This window comes from Phyllobates terribilis, unplaced genomic scaffold (assembly GCF_046119375.1).
Source record: "Phyllobates terribilis strain yellow unplaced genomic scaffold, ASM4611937v1 Scaffold_3__8_contigs__length_932513732, whole genome shotgun sequence".
NCBI lineage: Eukaryota > Metazoa > Chordata > Amphibia > Anura > Dendrobatidae > Phyllobates > Phyllobates terribilis.
In genome coordinates, this window is record NW_027362763.1 from 263211578 (window position 1) to 263238730 (window position 27153).

A 27153-nucleotide genomic window follows, 5' to 3' on the forward strand; every position below is an offset into this window, starting at 1 on the left:
GAGCAGACCTGTCTGGCTACCACATCCCCTATCTTCCCTGCAAGGGTAGACTGCAACGACTGCTACTAAAGTTATCATGCTCAAAAACTTTGGTCACCACTTGGGGGACAGACAGGTACAACATTTCCAGTAACAGGAAAATAATAAGGAAACATTTGCATGACAAAGTTGCTTCAAGGTTAAGCCTGAATCACATCCTGAAGACATCTGGCTGTGCCTGCATATGGCGACAATTAAGTAACAGTCTCTTAATAAAGTGTGTATTTCAGCAGAATCCACCATGAATATAGTGCTGTGATTACAGACTCTGAAATGGGAGCCTATCTGCATGTCAGACCCCAGACAGGCACTGTCCCTATTATGGGCCATTCTGTCCTTACATGGGGCCATTCTGCCGTTACAAAACATGTCAGGCATTGTGTTGCACGATTTCAGTAAAGCTTTTGAATGACTGATCTGCTTGCACAATGTACTGAAAAACAGATGACTTTCAAATAATATCTTTTCAGCAGATGCTTTCATGTAAAGAAAGGCCGTCATCTCGTTTAGGCTTTCCACACTTTAATCATTTGTCTACAATCTTTCTTATGAGAAAAAGCCCCTTGAATGAGAATTTCATTATCTGAATATTTGCACGTGTTCCTTATCACATCAGGAGCAGGATTTTTTTTCTTTTTCATTATTTTCTACAGGTATTTTGTGTGTATTCTAGGGCACGTGAGTGATGTGAATGTAATGTTTGTTGGTATTTCAAGAACAATGGCTTTTTTATGTATTTCCCACTAAAGAACACCAATGACTTAATTCATTTTCCACCCAAATTCCTTCTTGACTTCACAATAGGTCTAAGGATATATGGTCCCTATGACTAACACTATACAGAATTCACTTATCGGTAATAATTTATTAAAAACAATAGCTCCTAGCAGTATATCACTAATGCTTGGCAGACAACACAGACCCTTTTAACTGGAATGTATTGCGATCTGCTCAGAAGCAGCAGCCGCGTATATAGCATATAGATATATGTGTAAGGAAGAAAGAAATTGTTAGATTTCCGAGCGTGTGGATAAAATGAAATATGCTTATGGGGGGACATAAGGTAAATCTTTGAAAATATGTGCTTTAATCCTTACATTCTTTATTGGTGGAGTCATATTAGTATCTTGAAAACATCAAATCGAAATAATGTAGTCAATTCTATGGTCTGATAATGATGTGGGAGAGAAAGGATAAGTAGAAACCCTGATCTATCCATAATGCATCAAGGAATAGAGAAGATCTCTGCATGGGATACCAGGCTACTGTAAGATTTCTAAACCTAAGACAGAAACAAAATAAACATATACTAGTGTTGAGCGAGCACTAAAATGCTCGGGTGCTCGAAGCTCGGGCCGAGCTCGCCGTGATACTCGGGTGCTCGACCCGAGCAACGAGCCCAATGTTAGTCTATGGGAGACCCGAGCATTTTTGCGGCGGCACCCCCGGCAGTCTTTTAAAAGCCTAACAAGTGCCCAAAACGATAGTGACAGTGCTCAAATGACATAGGGACATCATGGGGATCGCCCCAGGAAGCATTTCTGACCCCCAGGTCACTGCTGTCAACAACGTGGTCAGAGGTATTAAGCCACTTTTAAGGGCTCACAATAAAACATTCAAAAACGAAACTGAAACTGATTTCCTGTGAAATATGTTAAGGAAGTTCCTTTCCAGGGTAAAGACTTGTGTATAAGGTAAAATAAATAACAAAAAAAAAATTACTCCTCCACACCTTGGGCTATGTTCACAAGTAGCATATTTTATGCGTTTTTGCACTTTGGTATTGCTTTCAACCGTGACAAATGAAGTCACCCGGAAATGTCATTTTATCATTTTACAACCTTATCTGGCCATGTGCTGTGTGACACATGCATACAGTGCTGAAAAGACATGGGAACAGCATGGGGTAGACCCCTGGAAGCATCTCTGACTCCCAGGTCACTGTCTAAAAGTGTGCCCATCAGAAGTCATCTTTGCCGCATCAGAAGATGCAGACTTGCAACTATCCACGTGCAAGTTATTGTCCCAGGGCAGTGTTCAATTGTACCTCCCCCATTCCTTGCAATGCAAGCGCAAATATGCAGCCAACCACCCGCCCACCCCCAAGCTGCAATGCCATACTGCTTGCTTGCACTTGAAATTGGGCCTTTTAGGCATGTGGAGGCGGAATCTGGCCACCACGTCATGGCTGCGTTGGCGGCCTGGTATCCATACTCAGTCCCCAGCTGCCCCACGGCCGGGTGTCCACACACGGTCCCCAGCCGCCTGGGGGCAGCCGAGTGTCCATAAACGGTCCCCAGCCGCCCCTATTTCTCCTTGCAACATCCCCCCACACACTTTTCTTAGCCCGGCCTGCTTTAGGGCAGCATTGGACGAGCCCACCAGAGAACCAGACTCCTCCGGTGGGCCCTGGCTTCTCCATCAGGGGAGTTGAGAGTGCCAAGGTGAGGACCATGATGATGATGATGATACAAGTTAGCATCTGCTTTGTTTTCTTGGAATGCAAGCGTAAGTGTGCAGCCTGCCACCCACCCACCCCCAGGCTGCAATACCATACTGCTTGCTTGCTTACACTTGAAATTGGGCCTTTTAGGCATGTGGAGGCGGAATCTGGCCACCACGTCATGGCTGCGTTGGCGGCCTGGAATTCATACTCAGTCCCCAGCCGCCCGGTGGCCGGGTGTCCACACTCGGTCCCCAGCCGCCCCGCGGCCGGGTGTCCACACACGGTCCCCAGCCACCTGGGGGCAGCCGGGTGTCCATAAACTGTCCCCAGCCACCCCTATTTCTCCTTGGAACATCCCCCCACACACTTTTCTTAGCCCAGCCTGCTTTAGGGCAGAATTGGACGAGCCCACCAGAGAACCAGTCTCCTCCGGTGGGCCCTGGCTTCTCCATCAGGGGAGTTGAGAGTGCGAAGGTGAGGACCATGATGATGATGATACAAGTTAGCATCTGCTTTGTTGTCTTGGAATGCAAACGTAAGTGTGCAGCCTGCCACCCACCCACCCCTAGGCTGCAATACCATACTGCTTGCTTGCTTGCACTTGAAATTGGGCAGTTTAGGCATGTGGAGGCGGAATCTGGCCACCACGTCATGGCGGCGTTGGCGGCCTGGAATCCATACTCAGTCTCCAGCAGCCCGGCGGTCGGGTGTCCACACTCGGTCCCCAGCCGCCAGGGGGTGGCTGGGTGTCCATACTCGGTCCCCAGCCGCCCCGCGGCCGGGTGTCCACACACGGTCCCCAGCCGCCTGGGGGCAGCCGGGTGTCCATAAACGGTCCCCAGCCGCCCCTATTTCTCCTTGGAACATCCCCCCACACACTTTTCTTAGCCCGACCTGCTTTAAGGCAGCATTGGACGAGCCCACCAGAGAACCAAACTTCTCCGGTGGGCCCTGGCTTCTCCATCAGGGGAGTTGAGAGTGCCAAGGTGAGGACCATGATGATGATGATGATACAAGCTAGCATCTGCTTTGTTTTCTTGGAATGCAAGCGCATGTATGTACTAGCGGCTAGGCCTGAGGTGGTCAGCGTTTTGGCGCATATCCTACCTCCTCCGAGGATTGCTGGATGTTTTCCTGCTACTATCCCAGTTATATGACTCCCGTTAAAACAAAGCTTCAGGTGATAAATGATGGATGAGGTAGTGGCAAAGGGGAAAGAGCAGGAGGAACGGGGACCATTCACATCAATATCAGGCCAGTCAACCACATATGTCTTGTAGGATATGTTTCTGTAACAAAAGGAGCGGTTTGGCTACACAGTTATAGGGCATACAGTGAGTGCAATGCCTACCAAAAATTTTGAGGCACTCCAATGCCCCTTGGAAATGACATGGAGGTCAGAGGGCCTTAACTAAACGTTTTTTTTCATTTATTGCAACTGGGTCTCCTGTACACTGTTGGCCTAAGCAGTGAATGGAAGGCTTTCCAAAAATTATGAGGAACTGCAATGCCCCTTGAAACAGACGTGGATTACAGCGTACTAAAAACCTTCTACCCATTATTGGGGAGTCGGTCTCCCTTAGTTTTCGCCTTTGCATTGAAAAGCAAAAGCTGACTAAAATTAGGAGGAAATGCAATGCCCGTTGGAAGAGTCGTGGAGGTTAGAGGTAATTAAAAACAACATTTCAATGCCCCTTGGAAGAGTTGTGGAGTTCAGAGTGGCTTAAGAAGACACTTTTAATGCCCCTTTGAAGAGACGTGGAGGTCGCAGTAGCTTAACAAGACGGTTTTAATGCCCCTCGGAAAAGACGTGGAGGTCCCAGTAGCTTAACAAGACGGTTTGAATGCCCCTTGGAAGAGACGTGGAGGTCACAGTAGCTTAACAAGACGGTTTTAATGCCCCTCGGAAAAGTGGTGGAGGTCGCAGTAGCTTAACAAGACGCTTTTAATGCCCCTTCCAAGAGCCATACAGTACAGCATATTACAAATATTATTCCCATTATTGGGGAGTGGGTCTCCCATAGTATTTGCTCATGCCTTCCAAGCAAAAGCTGCCAAAAATTAGGACGGAGGAACTTGCAATGCCCCTTACAAGAGCCATTCAGTACAGCATATTACAAACATTATTCCCATTATTGGGGAGTGGGTCTCCCATTGTGTTTGCTTATGCCTTCCAAGCAAAAGCTGCCAAATATTTGGAGGAAATGCAATGCCCGTTCGAAGAGTAGTGGAGGTTAGAGTTAATTAAAAACAACATTTCAATGCCCCTTGGAAGAGCTGTGGAGTTCAGAGTGGTTTAACAAGACACTTTTAATGCCCCTCAGAAGAGACATGGAGGTCCCAGTAGCTTAACAAGACGGTTTTAATGCCCCTTGGAAGACACGTGGAGGTCCCAGTAGCTTAACAAGACGGTTTTAATGCCCCTCAGAAAAGTGGTGGAGGTCACAGTACCTTAACAAGATGCTTTTAATGCCTCTCAGAAGAGACGTGGAGGTCCCAGTAGCTTAACAAGACGCTTTTAATGCCCCTTGGAAAAGTGGTGGAGGTCGCAGTAGCTTAACAAGACGGTTTGAATGCCCCTTGGAAGAGACGTGGAGGTCCCAGTAGCTTATCAAGACGGTTTTAATGCCCCTCAGAAAAGTGTTGGAGGTCCCAGTAGCTTAACAAGATGGTTTTAATGCCCCTTGGAAAAGTGGTGGAGGTCGCGGTAGCTTAACAAGACGGTTTGAATGCCCCTTGGAAGAGACGTGGAGGTCCCAGTAGCTTAACAAGATGGTTTGAATGCCCCTCTGAACAGTGGTGGAGGTCACAGTAGCTTAACAAGACGCTTATAATGCCCATCAGAAGAGACGTGGAGGTCCCAGTAGCTTAACAAGATGGTTTGAATGCCCCTTGGAAGAGACGTGGAGGTCCCAGTAGCTTAACAAGACGGTTTTAATGCCCCTCGGAAAAGTGGTGGAGGTCACAGTAGCTTAACAAGACGGTTTGAATGCCCCTTGGAAGAGACGTGGAGGTCCCAGTAGCTTAACAAGATGGTTTTAATGCTCCTCAGAAAAGTGGTGGAGGTCCCAGTAGCTTAACAAGACGGTTTTAATGCCCCTCGAAAAAGTGGTGGAGGTCACAGTAGCTTAACAAGACTCTTTTAATGCCCCTCGGAAAAGTGGTGGAGGTCGCAGTAGCTTAACAAGACACTTTTAATACCCCTTACAAGAGCCATACAGTACAGCATCTTAAAAATATTATTCCCATTATTGGGGAGTGGGTCTCCCACAGTCTTTGCTTATGCCTTCCAAGCAAAATCTGACAAAAATAAGGACGGAGGAACTTTCAATAATGGCAACACGGACCACGGTCACCCTGGTGGTATAGTGGTGGTGGAGGCTGAGGATAAGGAGAAGAACATAAAACAGCCGAAATGAGGAAGCGTATACCCATGTGTGGGTGTGAAGCGGTGCATGTGAATACACCTCCCAAAATAACACAGTGGATTTGACTTTATGTTACTCTGCTGGTGGTGATGAGAAGTCTGGCCCAATCCAGCCCTTGTTCATTTTGATAAGGGTCAGCTTGTAAGCATTGTCAGTTCACAGGTGAGTGCGCTTATCAGTTGTAATTCCCCCAGCGGCATTAAAAACACGCTCCGATAACACGCTAGCGGCAGGGCAGGCCAGGACCTCCAAGGCATACAGAGCGAGTTCATTCCAAGTGTCCAGCTTGGATGCCCAATAATTAAAAGGCACAGAGGAATCACAGAGGACGCTTGTACGGTCGGCAAGGTACTCCCTCACCATCTTTTAACACTTTCCACTCCTTGTGAGAGTACCCCGCGCCTCAGGGCCTGTAAGCTGGGCGGGTCTCAGAAAACTGTCCCAGAACATTGACAGTGTTCCCCTGCCTCTGCTGGATTGAAGTTGCCTCTCTCTCGCTTGTACGCCTTGGTTGGTCAATGAACTGTGACCTCTGCCGCTAGCGTGTTCAGATGGGAATTTTTTTAACAGTTCTGCAGCAAGGGCCTTCTGGTACTGCCCCATTTTTGTAGACCTCTCCACTTCAGGAATAAGAGAGTGAAAGTTCTCCTTGTAGCGAGGTTCTAAAAGTGTCACCAACCAGTAATGACTGTCACCCAACATTTTGACAACGCGAGGGTCACGGTTAAGGCAGCGTAACATAAAGTCAGCCATGCGTGCCAGACTGGTAACGGGCAAGACTTCCGTGTCCTCACCAAGATGACGACTGACCATGCTCTCCTCCTCCCCCCCCCCCACTGTCCTCAGGCCACCCACGCTGATCCGACGGTATGACAGTTGTACAGGTACTACCGTCTACAGCTCATGATACAAGCTCCTGTTCTTCCTCCTCCTCCTCCTCTCCCTCATTGTCCCCCAATGCACGTTAGGATGAGATGAGGCTGGGCTGTGTGTAATCGACCGCTACGGCTTTTTGATCCATCTCATCATACTCTGGCTGCAATGCCTCCTCTTTAATTCTCTGCAGAGAGCGTTGCAAAAGACAGACAAGTGGAATGCTGACACTAATGATGGCGTCATCGCCACTCGCCATCTTGTTGGACTCCTCAAAGTTTGTCAAGATGGTATATATGTCAGACATCCAGGTCCACTCCTGAGGTCTTATGTGTGGAGTATGACCTGAATATCGACGTCCTTGTTGCAGCTGGTACTCCACAACTGCTCTCTTCTGCTCACAAATCCTTTGCAACATGTGGAGGGTAGAGTTCCAACGTGTGGGGACATCACACACCAGTCAGTGTGACGGAAGCTGCAAACGCTGCTGCAACACAGCAAGGGCGGCGGAAGCTGTAGCCGACTTGCGAAAATGAGCTGACAGGCGGCGTACTTTGACGAGCAGATCTTGTAACTCGGGGTACGATTTAAGAAACCGCTGAACCACGAGGTTAAGCACATGAGCCAGGCATGGTACGTGTGTGATCTCGCCTCGCCTCAGAGCCGCCACCAGGTTACTGCCATTGTCACACACGACCATACCTGGATGTGGGTTCAGCGGTCTCAGCCACAGATCTGCCTGCTCTTTCACAGCTGTCCACAACTCACAAGCAGTGTGAGGTTTCTCACCTAAGCTTATGAGTTTCAGCACAGCCTGTTGCCGCTTGGCGGAGGCAATACTGCAGTGCTTCCAGCTTGTAACTGATGTGGTGATATCTGAGATGGAGGCTGAATATGAGAAGGAGGAGGAGGATGATGCGCAGGAGCTGTACACTGTGGGGGCAACTCTGACTGACATAGGGCCCGCAATCCTCGGTGTCGGGAGGATGTGTTCCGTCCCAACGTCCGACTGGGTCCCGGCTTCCACTATGTTTACCCAGTGTGCCGTCAGGGAGATGTACCGTCCCTGGCCACAAGCACTTGTCCACGTGTCCGTTGTCAGGTGGACTCTAACAGTAACTGCATTGTTGAGGGCACGGCAGATGTTTTGGGAAACGTGCTTGTGTAGTGCGGGGATGGCACACCGGGCAAAATAGTGTCGGCTGGGGACCGAGTACCGAGGGATGGCCACCGCCATAAGGTTGCGGAAGGATTCCGTCTCCACCAGCCTAAAAGGCAGCATTTCCAACGCAAGCAGTCGTGAAATGTGCGAATTTAGGACTGTGGCCTGTGGGGCGTTAGCTGCGAATTTCCAGTATCGTTCAAAGGTCTGGGATATGGACAATTGAACGCTGCGGTGGGACTTGGACGTGGACGTTGATGCTGTTTCTTGAGAAACTGCCATAACAAGTGAAGACTGAGAGGAGGGGGCATCTTTGCATGCAGTATGGACAGGGGATTGCCTTGCACACACAACAGGGGGTTCTATTGCACGCACAACAGCGGAAGAAGCAGTGGTGACACCCGCTGACACTGGTCGTGGACCCTGGGGTTCACCCCACAAAGTAGGGCGTTTTGCTGCCATGTGCCTGATCATGCTTGTGGTGGTCAGGCTGGTAGTTTTTTCACCCCTGCTGATGCTGGCATGGCAGGTGGTACAAATGGCCTTCTTGGGGTTATCAGCAGAGTCTTTAAAAAAATTTCAGACTCTGAAAGACCTACCGGTTGTACTGGCAACGTCCCTTGTGTTGGTGTTACGGGGAACTGTTGTCCGCCTTCTCTGTGCGGCCACCACACTGCTTCTTCCTGCCTGTTGGGGTACTCTGCCTCCCTCACCCTGTGTACTGCTGGCCTCGCTCTGCATGTCCTCCTGCCACGTTGGGTCAGTTACTAGATCATCCACTACCTCCTCCTCTTCCACTTGCGCACCACGATCCTCCTCCTCACTTCCTGGCAATTGTGTCTCGTCATCGTCCACCTCTTGTGACAAATTGCCAGTGTCGACTTCCTGTGGCCGTGGCTGTTCAAATATTTGGGCATCGCTACATGGGATCTCCTCTTCCACCACTTCAAGCGGAGCTGGCGAGGGGCACAAATCTGGAAATGGACCAGTGAACAGCTCTTCAGAGTGTCCAAGTGTGGGATCAGTTGCTGTCTGACGACACTCGGCATGGTGGAAGGAAGGAGCATCAGGGTGAGGAGGAGTATGCGGTCGAGACTCATGGCTACTAAGAGTTGACCATGTGGAAGACAGACCGGAGGTGGTGGTGCCCAGGTAACTGGAAGTATTATCTGCTATCCAATTAATAACCTGTTCACACTGATCAGCTCGCAATACTGGTGTTGTTCTGTGCTTCCCTAGTAATTCGGTCAAGAACTGGGAGCGAGAAGATGTGGCTGTTGGTTGTGGCACATTTTCACCTTGGCCACGGCCACGTCCTCTGCACGCACCATCACCAGAATGTCCACTTCCCCGTCCCTTGCCACGCGCCTTGCCCATTGTAAATGAAGTAAAATAGCTTACACTCGCACTATCAATGGAAAAAGGGTAATAAAAAGTAGATTAGAACCGGCCTACACCCGACTCTTTTAAACATTCTGAACAATCAGGGAGAAACTATTACTGTTTTTCTTTACTAAAAAAATACCAAAAGCTGAATAATAGAAATTTTTTACCGTGGAATGGCAAAATCACAGTTATTGTTTACTGGGGTATACCAGAAAATTTTAAATAGATATATTTGCGGCTGAACAGTGAGCGACACACTCAAACTGTTTTTTTTGTAGGTAAAAATGGCCCAAAAGTGGATAATACAGAGATTTGACCCGTGGAACTGCAAAACCACACTTCTGTTTCTCGGGCCTACACCAGACTATTTTCAACAGATATATTTGTGTCTGAACAATCAGGAGACATTACTGTTTTTCTTTACAGCAAAAAATGCAAAAAAGCAGGATAATACAGAGATTTGACCCGTGGAACTGCAAAACCATACTTGTATTTCTCGGGCCTACACCAGACTATTTTCAACAGATATATTTGTGTCTGAACAATCAGGAGACACTACTGTTTTTCTTTACAGCAAAAAATGCAAAAAAGCAGGATAATACAGAGATTTGACCTGTGGAATTGCAAACCACACTTGTATTTCTCGGGCCTACACCAGACTATTTTCAACATATATATTTGTGTCTGAACAATCAGGAGACACTACTGTTTTTCTTTACAGCAAAAAATGCAAAAAAGCAGGATAATACAGAGATTTGACCCATGGAATTGCAAACCACACTTGTATTTCTCGGGCCTACACCAGACTATTTTCAACAGATATATTTGTGTCTGAACAATCAGGAGACACTACTGTTTTTCTTTACAGCAAAAAATGCAAAAAAGCAGGATAATACAGAGATTTGACCCGTGGAATTGCAAACCACACTTGTATTTCTCGGGCCTACACCAGACTATTTTCAACAGATATATTTGTGTCTGAACAATCAGGAGACACTACTGTTTTTCTTTACAGCAAAAAATGCAAAAAAGCAGGATAATACAGAGATTTGACCCGTGGAACTGCAAAACCACACTTGTATTTCTCAGGCCTACACCAGACTATTTTCAACAGATATATTTGTGTCTGAAAAATCAGGGAGACACTATTAGTTTTGTTTATACGGCAAAAAATGCCAAAAGCAGGATAATAGAGATTTTTTACCGTGGAACAGCAAAACCACAGTTATAATTTACTGGTGTATACCAGACTATTTTCAACAGATATATTTGTTTCTGAACAATCAGGAAACACTACTACTGTTTTTCTTTACGGCAAAAAATGCCAAAAGCAGGATAATAGAGATTTTTTACCGTGGAAGAGCAAAACAACAGTTATAATTTACTGGTGTATACCAGACTATTTTCAACAGATATATTTATGTCTGAACAATCAGGAGACACTACTACTGTTTTTCTTTACAGCAAAAAATGGCAAAAGCAGGATAATAGAGATTTTTTACCATGGAACAGCAAAACCACAGTTATAATTTACTGGTGTATACCAGACTATTTTCAACAGATATATTTGTGTCTGAAAAATCAGGGAGACACTATTAGTTTTTTTTTACGGCAAAAAATGCCAAAAGAAGGATAATAGAGATTTTTTACCGTGGAACAGCAAAACCACAGTTATAATTTACTGGTGTATACCAGACTTTTTAAAATATATATATTTGCGGCTGAACAGTGAGCGACACACTCAAACTGTTTTTTTTAGATACAAATGGCCCAAAACTGAATAATACAGAGGTTTGAACCGTGGATCTGCAAAACCACACTTCTATTTCTCTAGCCTACATCAGACTATTTTCAACAGATATATTTGTGTCTGAAAAATCAGAGACACACATTTTTTGGGGGGGAAAGCGGGGGGGACACCAAAAGGTTAATAATACGGGTATTTGTACAGTGTGAAGGAGGAAAAAAAAAAAGGATTTTTCCTGGCCCCCGAGACCTGGAGCTAAGTCCAGCAATTTCAGCAACAGGAGCACACAGGAGTCTAATGCAGCGTTTTCTGGTATAATCACTGCGTCTCCTATACAGCCTGCCTGCCTGATATCTGGGATGGATATTAGTCCTGAGATGGACTGTTTGTTTGATCTGGCAGCCTTTACAGACCCTACACTAACTATTTTGCAGGATATATCTCTCCCTAAATCAGCAGCGCTGTCCCTACACTGTCTGATCCAGAGCGACTGTGTCCAAGATGGTGGTGCCCAGTTTTAAATACTCGAGGTGACGATGTGCGGCCAGCCAATCACTGTAATGCCCACAAACAACATGGCTGCGGCATTACAGTGACTGGCTGGCAATCCCTGCATGTTCATTGGCTCTGTAAAGAGCGCCAAACATGCAGGGTGGAGACCCGAGCTCCCGCCCGAGTAACCCGGAAATGCTCGGTGCTCGCCAAACATCCCGAGTAGCGTGATGCTCGGGCGAGTACCGAGCAGTGTCGAGCATGCTCGCTCAACACTAACATATACCCTGCTGTAAGTAAATAAAAGCAATAAAGCATATAAATAACATAGGGTACTTACTAAACACAGTGTTTGATCAAAACAAGTGTAAAAGTCATCCCACCAGCATCAAGGTCTACCCAAACTGGGATGGTCCTAACCTCTAGTATTAAATCCTTACCATGCGTCATAGGGTCGTCTGTGTGAATAAGGGCCTAGCAGGACCGGGTCCCAAACATGGACACACAGCAAATGTGAAGCTATATAAATGTAATGTCCAGCTGAAAGGAAGGAAGGGAGGTCATACCCTGGACTAAATGCAGAAACCTGAAACTAAACTAAAAAAAATGAACTGGAGTATAAGTTGGTATGTATGCAAAATAGGAGCATGTTCACACTGGCCATTAAACAGACAAAACCTAAGACGGAGACAAAATGAACATATACTCTGCTATAAGTAAATAAGTAAAACCAATAGTGCATATAAATAACATAGGGTACTTAGTAAACACAGTTTTTTTTTCAAAAGAAAGCGTAAATATTGAATAGTAATAGAAAAGTATATTATAGGTATATCTACAGCAAGGACACTTGTGACAAGACCCTGTCTTCAAGGTCGAGAACTTTAAAAGAAAGGGTCCATTCCCATATGACACTACCTGGTGTTCAAACTGTAGAGCAAAGCATAAGCCCACCTAATGAAGTGGGTGCGATGAACGCACATGCTCAGTAACTCTCCCCACAGCCAGCGCTCTGCATAGGGATGTGAACCCTGCACATGCTTCCTTAGTCTTTTACGGTTTCGTTATTTTATGTTTTTCTTAGTTATGAAGAAGTTGAATATAGTGGATGTCATACAATATACAGTTATATGAAAAAGTTTGGGCACCCCTATTAATCTTAAGCTTAATGTTTTATAAAAATTGGTGTTTTTGCAACAGCTATTTCAGTTTGATATATGTAATAACTGTTGGACACAGTAATGTTTCTGCCTTGAAATGAGGTTTATTGTACTAACCGAAAATGTGCAATCTGCATTCAAACAAAATTTGACAGGTGCATAAGTATGGGCACCCTTATCATTTTCTTGTTTTAAATACTCCTACCTACTTTTTACTGACTTACTAAAGCACTTTTTTGGGTTTTGTAACCTCATTGAGCTTTGAACTTCATAGCCAGGTGTATGCAATCATGAGAAAAGCTACTTAAAGTGGCCACTTGCAAGTTGTTCTCCTGTTTGAATCTCCTCTGAAGAGTGGCATCATGGGTTCCTAAAAACAACTGTCAAATGATCTGAAAACAAAGATTATTCAACATAGTTGTTCAGGGGAAGGATACAAAAAGCTGTCTCAGAGATTTAACCTGTCAGTTTCCACTGTGAGGAACATAGTAAGGAAATGGAAGAACACAGGGACAGTTCTTGTTAAGGCCAGAAGTGGCAGGCCAAGAAAAACATCAGAAAGGCAGAGAAGAAGAATGGTGAGATCAGTCAAGGACAATCCTCAGACCACCTCCAGAGAGCTGCAGCATCAACTTGCTGCATATGGTGTCACTGTGCATCGGTCAACTATACAACGCACTTTGCACAAGGAGAAGCTGTATGGGAGAGTGATGCGAAAGAAGCCGTTTCTGCAAGCACGCCACAAACAGAGTCGGCTGAGGTATGCAAAAGCACATTTGGAGAAGCCAATTTCTTTTTGGAAGAAGGTCCTGTGGACTGATGAAACCAAGATTGAGTTGTTTGGTCATACAAAAAGGCGTTATGCATGGCGGCAAAAAAACACAGCATTCCAAGAAAAACACTTGCTACCCACAGTAAAATTTGGTGGAGGTTCCATCATGCTTTGGGGCTGTGTGGCCAATGCCGGCACCGGGAATCTTGTTAAAGTTGAGGGACGCATGGATTCCACTCAGTATCAGCAGATTCTTGACAATAATGTTCAAGAATCAGTGATAAAGTTGAAGTTACGCAGGGGATGGATCTTTCAGCAAGACAATGATCCAAAACACCGCTCCAAATCTACTCAGGCATTCATGCAGAGGAACAATTACAATGTTCTGGAATGGCCATCCCAGTCCCCAGACCTGAATATCATTGAACATCTGTGGGATCATTTGAAGAGGGCTGTCCATGCTCGGCGACCATCAAACTTTACTGAACTGGAATTGTTTTGTAAAGAGGAATGGTCAAAAATACCTTCATTCAGGATCCAGGAACTCATTGAAAGCTACAGGAAGCGACTAGAGGCCGTTATTTTTGCAAAAGGAGGATCTACTAATTATTAATGTCACTTTTCTGGTGAGGTGCCCATACTTATGCACCTGTCAAATTTTGTTTGAATGCAGATTGCACATTTTCTGTTAGTACAATAAACCTCATTTCAAGGCAGAAACATTACTGTGTCCAATAGTTATTACATATATCAAACTGAAATAGCTGTTGCAAAAACACCAATTTTTATAAAACATTAAGCTTAAGATTAATAGGGGTGCCCAAACTTTTTCATATAACTGTATGTCATTAAATTATGCAGATAGAGATGTTTCTCTACCAGTTATTTGACATCTTGATTCTTTCGTCCTCTCTGATGTGGTTCCCTTACTGCAGACTATGTTTCTCGTGATGCCAGAGTCTCATCACATTGCTCTTGCTGTTATATTATGGCAGCCAGTGATAGATCGGTGATATAGAGCTACGGGCTATATCCTATGAAGGGTCAGCCTGGGCTGAAAAAAACAGACCTAATGTGTAGACCCTATCAGCCGACATACAATATGGTCCCCCTCATTCATATTTCAGAATAGCAGCATACAAAGGTGAGGTACAGATATTTTTTTTACTTTGTTATGCCTCTCACCTCTCCTATAAAGCGCGTCATTAGCACAGAAGAGAAGTGAATGTGGAACGCAAGAATACCTAATCAGTGAGGGACAGACGTATACTATGCACAGAGCAATGTAACCAATAATGCCACCAATACAGTGACCATATACTAGTCAGACACCAGGTCCATACAGGGAAGTCTGCAGAGTATTACCATGCTGCAGACCTTACACAAGATTACAGCGCTGATCAGTCTCAGGCAGTATACAAACTGGATATGAGATTCATTCATTCATTCTACCTGAGCCACGGTCAGCTTTCTTGTGGTTCAGAGCAGATTGAATTCTGTGACATGTTACCTTTAAAAAGGATCTGTCAGTTCTCCTGAAATGTCCGTTATAGCAAATTATTGCATTTCCCATAAAATAACCATTTTGTCTCATCTCTTCTTAAGGCTCTGTATTATCATTTTCCTCTTTTATTCCTCCTTGAAATGTGTGAACAAGTTAACAAGTGGGCTTTACCTCCTTCACCTCGGTAAAAAAACCTGTTTATCCACAAAATTTCACTTTCTGATCATCACTGACATTATGTATAAGGACAAACAATTGTAACACCCATTTGTCAATTAGGCATGGCCTATGTGGAGATGGTTTGTAGCACTATTCACTGATTATAACTATTGAGTGACAGATGCAGTCCACAAGATTGCATGCAACCCAATTTTTTACTGTGTACAGCAGGTGTAGCTCCATAGTTAAAGGGCTTGTCCACTACCTTGATAATGATGAGCTATCCTCAGTGTAGTTCATCATTATCAGATCCGTGAGCATTCTATACTTGCACCTCCACCTATCAACTGCTACCAGTTCCAGCGGTGGTTGGATGTAAACAGTATAAGGGGACGAAACAACACAGCTCAATATTCTGTTTAATGGCCGTTCCGGGGTACTGCGAATCAGCTCCTAGTCACTTGAATATTTATGAAAAGTTGGTGGCAGAATCTGAGTGGGCAGAAATGTAAAAGTCAGAGTATTAAGTTTGGTCTACTGACTCCACAGCCGTGTCCATTACAGTGCCCCCGGGCCTGAATGGTAAAGAGATGCCACATGGTCTTACTCATGGTAGGAATATTGCTTTCATTACAGTTTTTTGTATAAATCATTATATTTATGAGTATAATTGTTATTTTGATGGTTAACCCATTTTGAAATAACATCTGGTGGCTCAGATGGCCTTGAGAGCTCTCTTCCTTTCTCTGTATATGTGAGTGTATCCATGACAAATATATATATAGTGGTTATAAACGGGCAGGGCGTTGAATGGTAATGAGCTGTGTTCTCTTTTATGATACACGCCTTGATATGTAAGCAGCCGGGACAGGTGCACTACACCAGAGATGTTATTGGCACAACTCCTGTTTTTCTCATTCGTGCCCATCATGTGCCAGGCACGTTGCTCGGGTAAACACAGGCAAACAAGCAAGCAAGTAGGATGATGGCAATAAGCAAACAGAATAATAAATTAAACTATGGATTACTGTTAATATAATCACTAGCAGGAATCTAAGATGTGATAATAAAGCAATAGGTGTGTGGGCAATAAGGAAAAATTGTTCTATTGTGAAAACAAAACTTTCTGTGAAAATAACAAATTCAGCCCAGTAGATTATTATTCTGCCTGCCTTATGTTACAGAGGGATAGAACGAGGCAACACATTGTTCTCGTGGATATCAGGCTCGCCTCTAGACATGCCAGGCAGAATATCTTGGCTCCCGACAGGTGCTGCTTACGTTGGCGTAAACCCTTGGCTATCACTGTTAACACTTCCTGCCTACTGTTCAGACATCAGAGCAAACAGTCAATTTTTTGTTCTTTTTTTTTTCTTCTTGAAGTTAAAAGCAGTTTGTAATCTGATTGTGTAATTATAGAACACAACCCATTAATTATAACGGTTTTCTTTTCTCCAGATTTACAACAACAGTTGGAAACAGTAAGAACGGATTTCCATAATGTAACTAAAGAAATGCAACACCACAAGGATATTTCCATGTAAGCGGCTTTGCTTTCTGTTCCTAAACAAACACATCATATGACAATTTAGCACAACAGCTTCTCTAGTTGTGACAAGAGCGGGACGACCCCCGTAATAATATACTGCAGCTGACGCCCAGATATCCGTTGCTTATGAAAGGAATAGCAGATGACATTGACAAAGGTCTGCAACGGTTACTTAGGGAATGTTTCAGATACATTTTGTCACTTAACCCTTTGTACACAGTAGGGACTGCTGTAGAGCCTTCTCCTATTCCAGGAAGCTACAATAGTAACATATCAGTCAGATGTCTTAAAGGGAGACTAATCCTACATTAGGAAGCTCAAACTTGTACAAGAGCTGCAAATACCATTCAGAAATAAGCATGTAAATGTTCTTGGAAGTTGTCAGAAGTGATGGTGTCAAATTATTGATAGTAAAGCAGGTGTTTCTTTGGACTTTCTGTTAGTAATGCTTTAGAGGAAGACAACAGTCAGCCTATGTACCCTGAAATCACTGCGTACAGAGAAGAATACAATGAAATTAAGGGTTAATCCCATCTCAGCAGGTGATAGCGTATCACGAGAATATGCCATAATTGAAGGTGGTATTCCAGTCTCAAAAAATGAACACCTTTACACTGGTTAGGTAATAATTGTTAGATCGGCATGGCTCTCAATGCTGTGAAACTACCTTCCCCCCACTGATCACTAAAATGGGGGACACTGGCACTTACAAGAATAGCTGAACTCACATGAGCAATAAATGTAGCAGTCGGGAGCATGTGCAACATTTAACTCCCTCTGGCCTTGGTCCTAGAATTAGGGGACATACAGTAAGTTCCTTATTTTGGCGTTCGCTAGGGGTCAGACCTTCGAGAACCCCAGCAGTCATGAAAAAATAAATTCCACAGCATTGTATCCCCCTCTCAGATGTTTCTCAGCATAGCGCATTTTTGTGTACCCTCCATAATATGGCTCTATTTAAGTGAATTGGACTAGCTTCAGAGCTAGTGGCCGCAAGCGCCATTATGCAGAGAAAAAATGTGAAGTGGATGCAGCACAGAAACAGAATTAAGGGGCTCCCAAAAGTCAGACCCCTAGCAATCATTCGTTGATGACATATCTTAGTGATTTGCCATTACTTACGGTTCTCAATGACAATACTCCTTTATCCCCTTCCCGACAAAGGAGCTGAGCCAGTACCATGCCCTTAAGGCATTTGCTATGTAAGTCACTGGGTGTCTGCCTGTAAGGGTATCTGCCCAGAACATTTTAGACGCCGGTGTACCTGCCGAGTTCTTCAAGCAGAAGACGCTTCATGATAACACTAGCAGTGTGAAGAATAGTCACTTTTTTAACTGGTTTGCATCTTTACAAATGTCAAGCGGTTAAAAGAAGCTCAAAAGACTGAACATGTGCACCAAAAGTCATTTTTACATAGCAAGGCAAATGTTTATTCTTTTTAATGTATATTAATCACTTTTTCAAGTGGGTTATGGAGCGTACCCACCTGAAATTACATCATGTGCATATACCCTAAAAACATCAACTGGAGCTAACTCCGATCACTGTTGTTTAACCATTTACCGTATTTTTCGGACTATAAGATGCACTTTTTTCCTCCAAAATTTTGGAGGAAAATGGGGGGTGCGTCTTATAGTCCGAATGTTGGGGGGGTGTATATATATATATGTGGGGTGTGGGGGGAGCGGTAGCGGTAGAGGAGCGGGGCACAGGAGGCAGCAGCTGCCCGCTGCAGCCTACACTGTCCCCGCTGCTAAAGAAAATGAATATTCACTGCTCCCCACGCAGCGCGGCTCCTACTGCTGCCGGAATCGCCTGTGTCCGCTGTTAAAGGGCATGAATATTCAACCTCTCTCCACGCTCATGGGAGTGGAGAGGGGTGAATATTCATGCCCTTTAATAAGCGGGCACACGCGATAGCCTGGCAGCAGCAGGAGCCGCAGCGCAGCTACACTGTGTGTCGGCTATTAAGTAGCATGAAGTCACTGCTCCCCGCGCACACAGTCCCGGCAGCTGATCTCTCCATGTGAGCCGCGCATGGCAGTGACGCCATGCGTGACTCACATGGAGAGATCAGTGCGGGCAGACAGGATGCAGCACTGGAGGAGAGAGAAGAAAGGTGAGTATGAGTGTTTATTTTTTTATGTGCAGCCTGATGGGGATTAGGGGGACCATGCATACCAGGGTAAGGATGAGGGGGCCATACATACCAGGGTAAAGATGAGGGGGCCATACATACCAAGGTAATGCTGAGTGGGCCATACATAACAGGATAAAGATGAGGGGGCCATACATAACAAGATAAAGATGAGGGGGGCATACATACCAGGATAACTCTGAGGGGGGCATACATAACAGGATAAAGATGAGGGGGCCATACATACCAAGATTAGGATGAGGGGCCATACATACCAGGATAAGGGTGAGGGGTGCCATGCATACCAGGATAGGGATTAGGGGTGCCATGCATACCAGGATGGGGATTAGGGGTGCCATGCATACCAGGACGGGGATGAGGGGTGCCATGCATACCAGTATAGGGATGAGGGGTTCCATGCATACCAGGATGGAGGGATGCCAGGCATACCAGGATGGGGATGGGGACCACGTATAAAAGGAAGGGGGGGCATATATACCAGGATAGGGGATATTGTCAGAATTGGGGGATATTACCCCTATACCAGTGTCAGCAGAAGACCCCCTCCCCCTTAAAAGTGCACCATGAACACATTTTTTGCTTACATTTTTTTATTTTTTATTTTCCTCCTCTAAAACCTAGGTTCGTCTTATGGTCTGGTGCGTCTTATAGTCCGAAAAATAAGGTAAATCCCACTGTCAATCTCTGCCAGCGGCATATAAAGGAACTGACAGCTGGTGCACCCGGTCCTGGCACTGGCTACTATCACTTCTTTGCAACATGATCACAGGGTGTTGTTTGGTTATAGATGTTGTTAGGGGCCGGATGAAGGCCCTCATGGCTGTAATCTTGGTCTACTGTGAAGCCCACCATATGACTTGCTTCATAGGAAAACATCATTATCTCTGTATACTGCAATACTGTAGTATTGTACTATACAGAACAAGCAATTAAAGGACTGCAAATTGAATAAATATAGTAAAAAATAAAATAAAATATAAAGATAAAAAAAATCGGATATTTCATTCATCCCTCTTTCCCTCCTTTAAAAATAAATAACTAAAAAAAAATGTAAATGTTGATGTTCAGTATCACCACGTAAAAGTCCAATCTATGAAAATATAAATTAATGAAACCCTACGTTAAGCACTTTGAAGAGAAAAAATACTAGATTTGCCGTTTATAGTCATGGGACCTTCCTAAGTAAATGCAATCACACATGAATGATATCAATAAAATCATAAGCTCACCATGTTAAATCAAACCCTCATAAATGAAATGCCCATCAACAGAAAAATAAAAAATGGAGACACAAACCAAGTTTTTTCCTTTTACAAATTTCCGATTTTTTTTTCACCACTTAAAAAAAAAATACATGTTTGATAGTATCATAATTATGCTGACATGGAGATTCATATTGCCAAGTCATTTTTACCACACAATAAAATAAACCCCCCAAAAAGTCAAAATAGCTTGAATTTTTTTTTCCCATTTTCCATTACGTTGTATGGCAAAATGAATAGTGTCATTCAAAACTACAACTCATTACACTGAAAACAAGCCCTCACATGGCTATGTTGGATTTTTTGGAAAAAAAGGAGGAAAAAAACAAAAGCGCAAAACAAAAGGGGGAAGGATTGAAATGCCTGCAGATCATATATGCTTTTAGTTAATATTTATTTACAGGGCACATCAGCTACTTCTGCATTTTTTAGTAATTTCTTATGTGCACTTCATCTTCAAATGAAAGTCCATGCTGGAAGCAGGAATTGCTCTGGATCACATATTAGTGTGACCATGGACTTTTTGCAATATGCTGAGCTTTCCAAAGATGCTTGCAAAGTGTTTTCTTTGTGCGTTTCTCAGTAGGCTTGTCTTTCAAGTCCACAAGTAGAAGATTGAATGCATGACAACCTGCAAATATTTTGAAAGCATAGCAACGCCTCATTTGGATTGCTGATAAAATGACATTCTCTCATGAACATTCTTTAATCACTGGATTCTGATCAATTTTTAATGCAAGGCATTAAGTTAACTTTTTGGATGCTAGCGAGACGATATGCATTAATACATCAGATTTTATTCCCCTATGTCCTTCAGCGTTGCTGAGCGATTGAATACTGATTAGGAGTATATGCGTCCACATACTAAATCATTGCTAACAGGATTTGCATTCGTTTTGGGAATTATTCTAAACACCAAGCAACGTTTTTTTTTTTTATGTCTTTTTTTAAAAAAAAAAATACAAGTACATGGTAGATAAACTACCTACAAATATGATCAGTTTATGAACTTCAAACACACTTGATTAAAGGTGAGAAAAACAATCTTTGGAACTAAAAGGAACATCAACTTCGCAATTGTGGGGAAAAAAATGGATTGCGAGTAAAAATTTAGTACGTCCATCTATTGCTGCCAAGCAAGATTTATACAAATAAACGTGAGGTTCTTATTACACATTGTGATCAAATTGTACAAGCCCACTTGCTACTTCTATGTGACCTCTTTTAGGCCTCATTCAGACTTCCAATTTTTATTGCAGATAAGAAAATCAGACATATTATTCTAATCAGATACTGATCACAGTTTGATCAGAGCGTGGTATGAGGGTCATCCGATTTTCTTGTATGTGGAGAAATTTAAAAAGAAAAATTGTCCACCTTCTCCTTTCTGAGAGTCCGTGAAAATCGGACTCCACTCGAATGTCATCTGAGTGTAGTCTGATTTTTTTCACGGACCCACTGACTTGTATTGCTGATGTTGATTGGACCCTCGAATCAAAATCAGACATGTTTCCGATCTTTTCCGCAGTCTACTCAGTCCAAGGAAAAAATCGAACAGGTACAAGTGCCATCCATGATAAACATGGATAGCAATCGTACGCAAAAATTGGACTTTTGAACAAGGCCTTCAGTTGATTTCTTTTATGTGTAGCACCAATACCAACTGAAAAGATCACAAAAGCTTGTGGTGTCAGGCCACGGCTTGAGAACATTGTGTCCCCTAAGCAATCTCCTGGTAATCAAAAAGCATCCGGGCCAAATGAGTGCCATCTTGGTACCAAAAATAAAAGTTGAAGTATAGAACTCCTACCATAATTCAGCTCAAGTGTTAATCGATGATACCACAAGTTGACAGGCACTGGTTTGAGGGGGGCCATTGCAGATTGTATGGAGACAAACAGTAGTTTAAACAATCGCTCAGTCCCCATGCAGTTTGCATATTTTTGGCAGCTCATCCCCTATTTACACAAGCTGATGTGCTACCGACAGATGTTCTTTTAGGCTGCATAAAGTATGTGATCACCCAACAAAATGTTTTGCTCATTCTTTGGCTGGTGGTAGCCATTTTACATGGACCAATGCTCGTAATGAGTGTTCTTTTAACTTAAAAAAATAGAAAAAATTTCTTGTAAAAGCCTTTGGTTTACCCAGTCCATGGCAGATCGGCTTTTCCAGAACAGTCAAAATTTAGAGGTCTCAATAATACCTCCGATGCAAAAATGACGATTGGAATCTGCTTTCTGCAGGAGATGTTATTTTTGACCATTCTTTATTATTTCATTTTATATTATTTCTTACACAGTATTATACTTATGATATAATACTGATTTTGGAAGCATATAGAAGCAGCAGCAAAGGAAAATTCCAAGGTAGAGCTACTATAATACTATAGAAAAGAGACTTTTTAATGGAGTTGTAACTAACAAAGAAATAAATACTAAACATTTACTACACCCGATGCCAATATAATGGCCAGTAAAAGCCGCCAAGGGTTGTCATAATTGGTTATCTCCCATTCTGGTGTTTTGAGATTCCCGGTAAATTTACTTTTCTTCATTAGATCTGGTTACCTGAATTAGTGGACACTCGTTTTATAGAAGGAATTTTATTGTATACATAATTCATCAAAAAATGAAGACGTGAACACAAGCCAGAACATAGTGAAGAAACACTATTCATATGGTCTCCAGGAGTCAAACTTGACGAAGAAAAACTGGGCAGTGCAGGGAAAGCAGAGATAATTTTGTGAATGTATTGGTTTGCTAAATTGCAGGAGAAAAAAATCACATAAAGTAAAAAATCACTCCCAGTAATACATGCCAAGCCTGTGATTTCTGAAGGTTATCTAGGGATACTTTATAAAAAGCATAGTACAAAGTCTAAAGTTACAGGAATAAAAAGTAAGTTGCAATTCAAGTAAAAGTAACCACGAGCCTAGCTTGTCTGCATTCCTTATTATAATGAGTCATTGGGACATGTGCAGTGATCCCCTCTACAAGCCCAACTATAAGAGCGTAGATGGAGGGCCTCCCGTCCTAGGTGGTTGTGAGTGTGGTGATCATCTCCAGCTCCAGATAGTGGTCCCACATTAATCTTTACAATGTGGTCCCCCTTCCTGTGTCTATGCCCCTGTGAATCATACATTTATTTAACACAGGGGTAACAGAACAGGTTACAAAGAGTGTCTCTTTCTCTTAAGGACTTGTCTTGTCCATTGCACAGACAAACCACCTGAGCACTGTGTAATGTGTAAGGGAGTATTCCCATCTTAGGAAATGATAGCATGTAGCTTGAGTCTGAAATAACTTGTTGAATACTGGCATCCAACCTCTGGAACCCCCACCGATCCTGAGATTGAAAGCCCCTAGTGCTGTATTAGAACTGCATCCTTTTCACAGTCTCTCCTTGTATATTGGTGCTCCCGGCCACCCGGCGGCAGGCTCTGTTTAATTGATTGGTTCGACTTTACACTAGGTAGCCAGGAATGGCACTGCACAGAGAAAAATTTGTCAAGGGGAGACAGCACTTTAGCCCCTTTATTCTCAGGATCTGAGCGTCTACCAGATATTGGACCCCTAGAATAATTTTAAGTAATTTACCCATGCCAGGATATTTATTTATTTTACTCACTTATATAGCGCCATTAATTCCATAGCGCTTTATAGACATTATCGGCACTGTCCCCATTGGGGCTCACAATCTAGATTTCCTATCAGTACAGTATGTCTTTGGAGTGTGGGAGGAAACCGGAGAACCTGGGGGAAACCCACGTAAACACGGGGAGAACATACAAACTCCTTGCAGGATATGCCATGAATGTCTGATAGAAATGGGAGCATGCTGCATTTTTTTTCCAAAATGATGAGGGAGCCTTTTATAGTCAATGGTATCCTTCACTTGTTGTTGTAGTCCACTATTTAACAAATCCATTCCCTGCATGAGTTTCCTAGAATTGAACTGAAAATCAAAAATTCCAGAGAATCGTCACGGCGCGCATGATGTGAGGACTCATAAGTCTGCAGTCCCATAAAGTGACGGCAGATTACTAGGACAACCCCTTCTCACTCTGAATGTTTGCCCCCATGAAAATAAAAACACTTATACTCCCCCTCCGTGCTGGCGCCATTCCAGCAATGTCACCACTCGCGTTCGGGGGTCTAATGTGAGGTTGTTACGACACACGAGTCCTGCACCCAATTAGCGCTGGCGTCTGTTATGTTCTGCTACCAGAGCTAAGGAAAGAGAGGAGATCTGTCCCTACGATAGAACTCAGCTGAATCCCTATGATGTAACAGGGAACCTGATCCTGCGATCAGACCTGCTAAAGTCCTAAGCTAGTCTGTACGGAGACCTATAGATGTGGGGAAGGAATCCCTACAAGTACTAAGGACTGGGAGGAATATGGGACACCTCCTAACAGAAATAGTAGCAGACAGACGAACAAACAAAATATATAGAACATAGAGGTCCGTAGACCAAGCAAACCAACAGAGCAAGACACAGAGCAAAGGCTAGCTAGAAAGTAGAAATACAATGAAGTCCAGCAAAGCCAGAAGGGCGGAGCAGGCTTAAATAGGCCAACAAGGTCATGTGACCAGCAAAGGAAAAAAAACCTAAGAGCAAGGTTCTAACAGTACCCCCCCTTCTAAGAGGATCCTCCGGATCCCCTAGGACCAGGCTTATCAGGAAATCTCCTGTGAAACGCTCTGATAAGTCTGGACGCGGAAACATCATCCGACCTCACCCAAGAGTTATCCTCGGGTCCGAAACCTTTCCAGGCCACAAGATACTGCAAACTACCTCTATACAGTCTAGAGTTAAGGATGCGAGAAATTTCATATTCCCCGTCCTCCACCACCGGAGGAACAGAGGCAGAGGCGTCACAATCCGATACAACAGCTTTTTTCAACAGAGAGACATGAAATACCGGATTAATTCTCCAGGAGGTAGGAACCTCCAACCTAACAGCAGATTGGTTGACAACCTGAAGCACCTTAAAGGGCCCTACAAACTTGGGACCCAATTTCTTAGAAGGAATCCTCAACCGCAGATTCCTAGAGGACAACCAAACCATGTCACCAACAGCGAACAAAACCTCCTGTCGTTTCCTATCAAAGTAGTCCTTAGATTTTCTGTTGGCCTCCTGAAGATTACCACGCACATCCGTCCAAACTCTCTCCAAATCACCGGAAAAATTCTCCTCCTCAGGCACGGCAGATCCCAACTTGGAGAACGACCCAAACGACGGATGTCTCCCAGAACAACAAAAAAAAGGCGAACAACCAGCAGAAGAAGATGTATGATTGTTCAGAGCAAATTCAGCAAGTGGCAGAAACTCAGACCACCCCTCTTGATTGTCTGCCACAAAACAACGCAAGAACTGCTCAACATCCTGGTTTTTCCTTTCTGTCTGGCCATTAGATTCAGGATGATATCCTGACGAGAACGACAAATGAACTCCCAACCTGTCACAAAAGGCACGCCAAAAACGAGCCACGAACTGAGGACCCCTATCAGAAACAATGTCAGTAGGAACGCCATGAAGTCTGACAATTTCCTTAGCGAGAGTTTTAGTGCAGGGCAGTTTGACAAAGGGAACCAAGTGACACATCTTGCTAAAACGGTCCACGACCACCCAGATGACAGAAAAACCCTCAGAGGGGGGAAGGTCAGTTATAAAGTCCATAGCCAAATGTGTCCAAGGAGCACTGGGAACCTCCAAAGGACAAAGCAACCCCGCAGCAGGAGTATGAGAGGACTTAGATCTAGCACATATAGTACATTGACGCACCCACTTAATGACTTCCTTCTGCCATCCAGGCCACCAAAAACTGCGACCCACCAGTCTCTTGGTCTCAGAGATTCCGGGATGACCTGCCAACCGAGACTCATGACACTCAACAAATAAATCTCTCCTAAAGGTCCCAGGCACAAACAACCTCCCATGGGGAGTGTTAGATGGGGCATTCTCCTGTGCTTTAAGAATCTCATCTTCCAAAACGGAGTCCAAAGCAGCTATCACAACACCTTCTTGTAAAATGTTCTCCTCTTTCTCAGCACCGACTATGGGAGAAAAACTGCGAGACAAGGCATCCGCCTTAACATTCTTAGTACCAGGGATGTAAGTAACGGAGAAATTAAACCGCGAGAAAAACAGTGCCCACCTAGCCTGACGGGCATTCAGGCGCTTGGCAGCATCAAGATATATCAGATTTTTATGATCCGTAAGAACCTGAACGGGAAATTCCGCACCTTCCAAGAAGTGACGCCAGTGTTCAAATGCGAGTTTAATAGCCAATAATTCCCGATTACCAATATCGTAATTCAGTTCAGTCTCCGAAAATTTTTTTGAAAAAAAGGCACAGGGATGTAATCCATCCCCGTTATCCTGAGACAATACTGCGCCAACCCCCACAGAGGAAGCATCAACCTCAACCAAAAATGGCTTAGTCACATCAGGCTGCATAAGGATGGGAGCAGAGGTGAACCTCTCCTTGAGATACACAAAAGCTTCAATGGCCTCAGAAGACCACTGAACCGCATCAGCACCTTTCCTGGTGAGATCGGTCAGAGGTTTGACAATACTAGAAAATTTTTTTATGAATTTTCTGTAATAATTGGCGAAACCTAAAAACCTCTGTATCGATTTCAAACCAATAGGCCTAGGCCATTCCTGTACAGCTTGAACTTTAACCGGGTCCATCTCAAAACCTTCGCTGGAGATAATGTAACCCAAAAAACTAATTCTCTGTACAGCGAACTCACATTTCTCCAGCTTAGCAAAAAGCGAATTGTCCATTAACAACTGTAATACCTCACGTACGCTCCGCCAATGAGACTCCAGATCCGGCGAATAAATCAAAATGTCATCCAAATACACAACCACATTTTTGCCGATCAAAGGTCTCAGGATGTCATTAATAAGATTCTGAAAAAATGCAGGAGCATTAGTAAGACCAAAAGGCATAACCAGATTCTCAAAATGACCCACAGGAGTGTTAAAAGCAGTCTTCCAT

The 27153-nt window shown here is 43.9% G+C and overlaps 1 protein-coding gene across 3 annotated transcripts in view; it reads left to right on the forward strand.

The window, feature by feature from the left end:
• LEKR1 (leucine, glutamate and lysine rich 1) overlaps positions 1-27153 on the forward strand; it is a 195228-nt gene that overhangs the window by 99218 nt on the left and 68857 nt on the right. For all 3 annotated transcript variants that reach the window (XM_073674775.1, XM_073674777.1, XM_073674776.1), the window contains exon 8: positions 16627-16708. In XM_073674775.1, coding sequence (XP_073530876.1) covers positions 16627-16708 — 82 coding nt within the window. The remainder of the gene's footprint in view (positions 1-16626; positions 16709-27153) is intronic.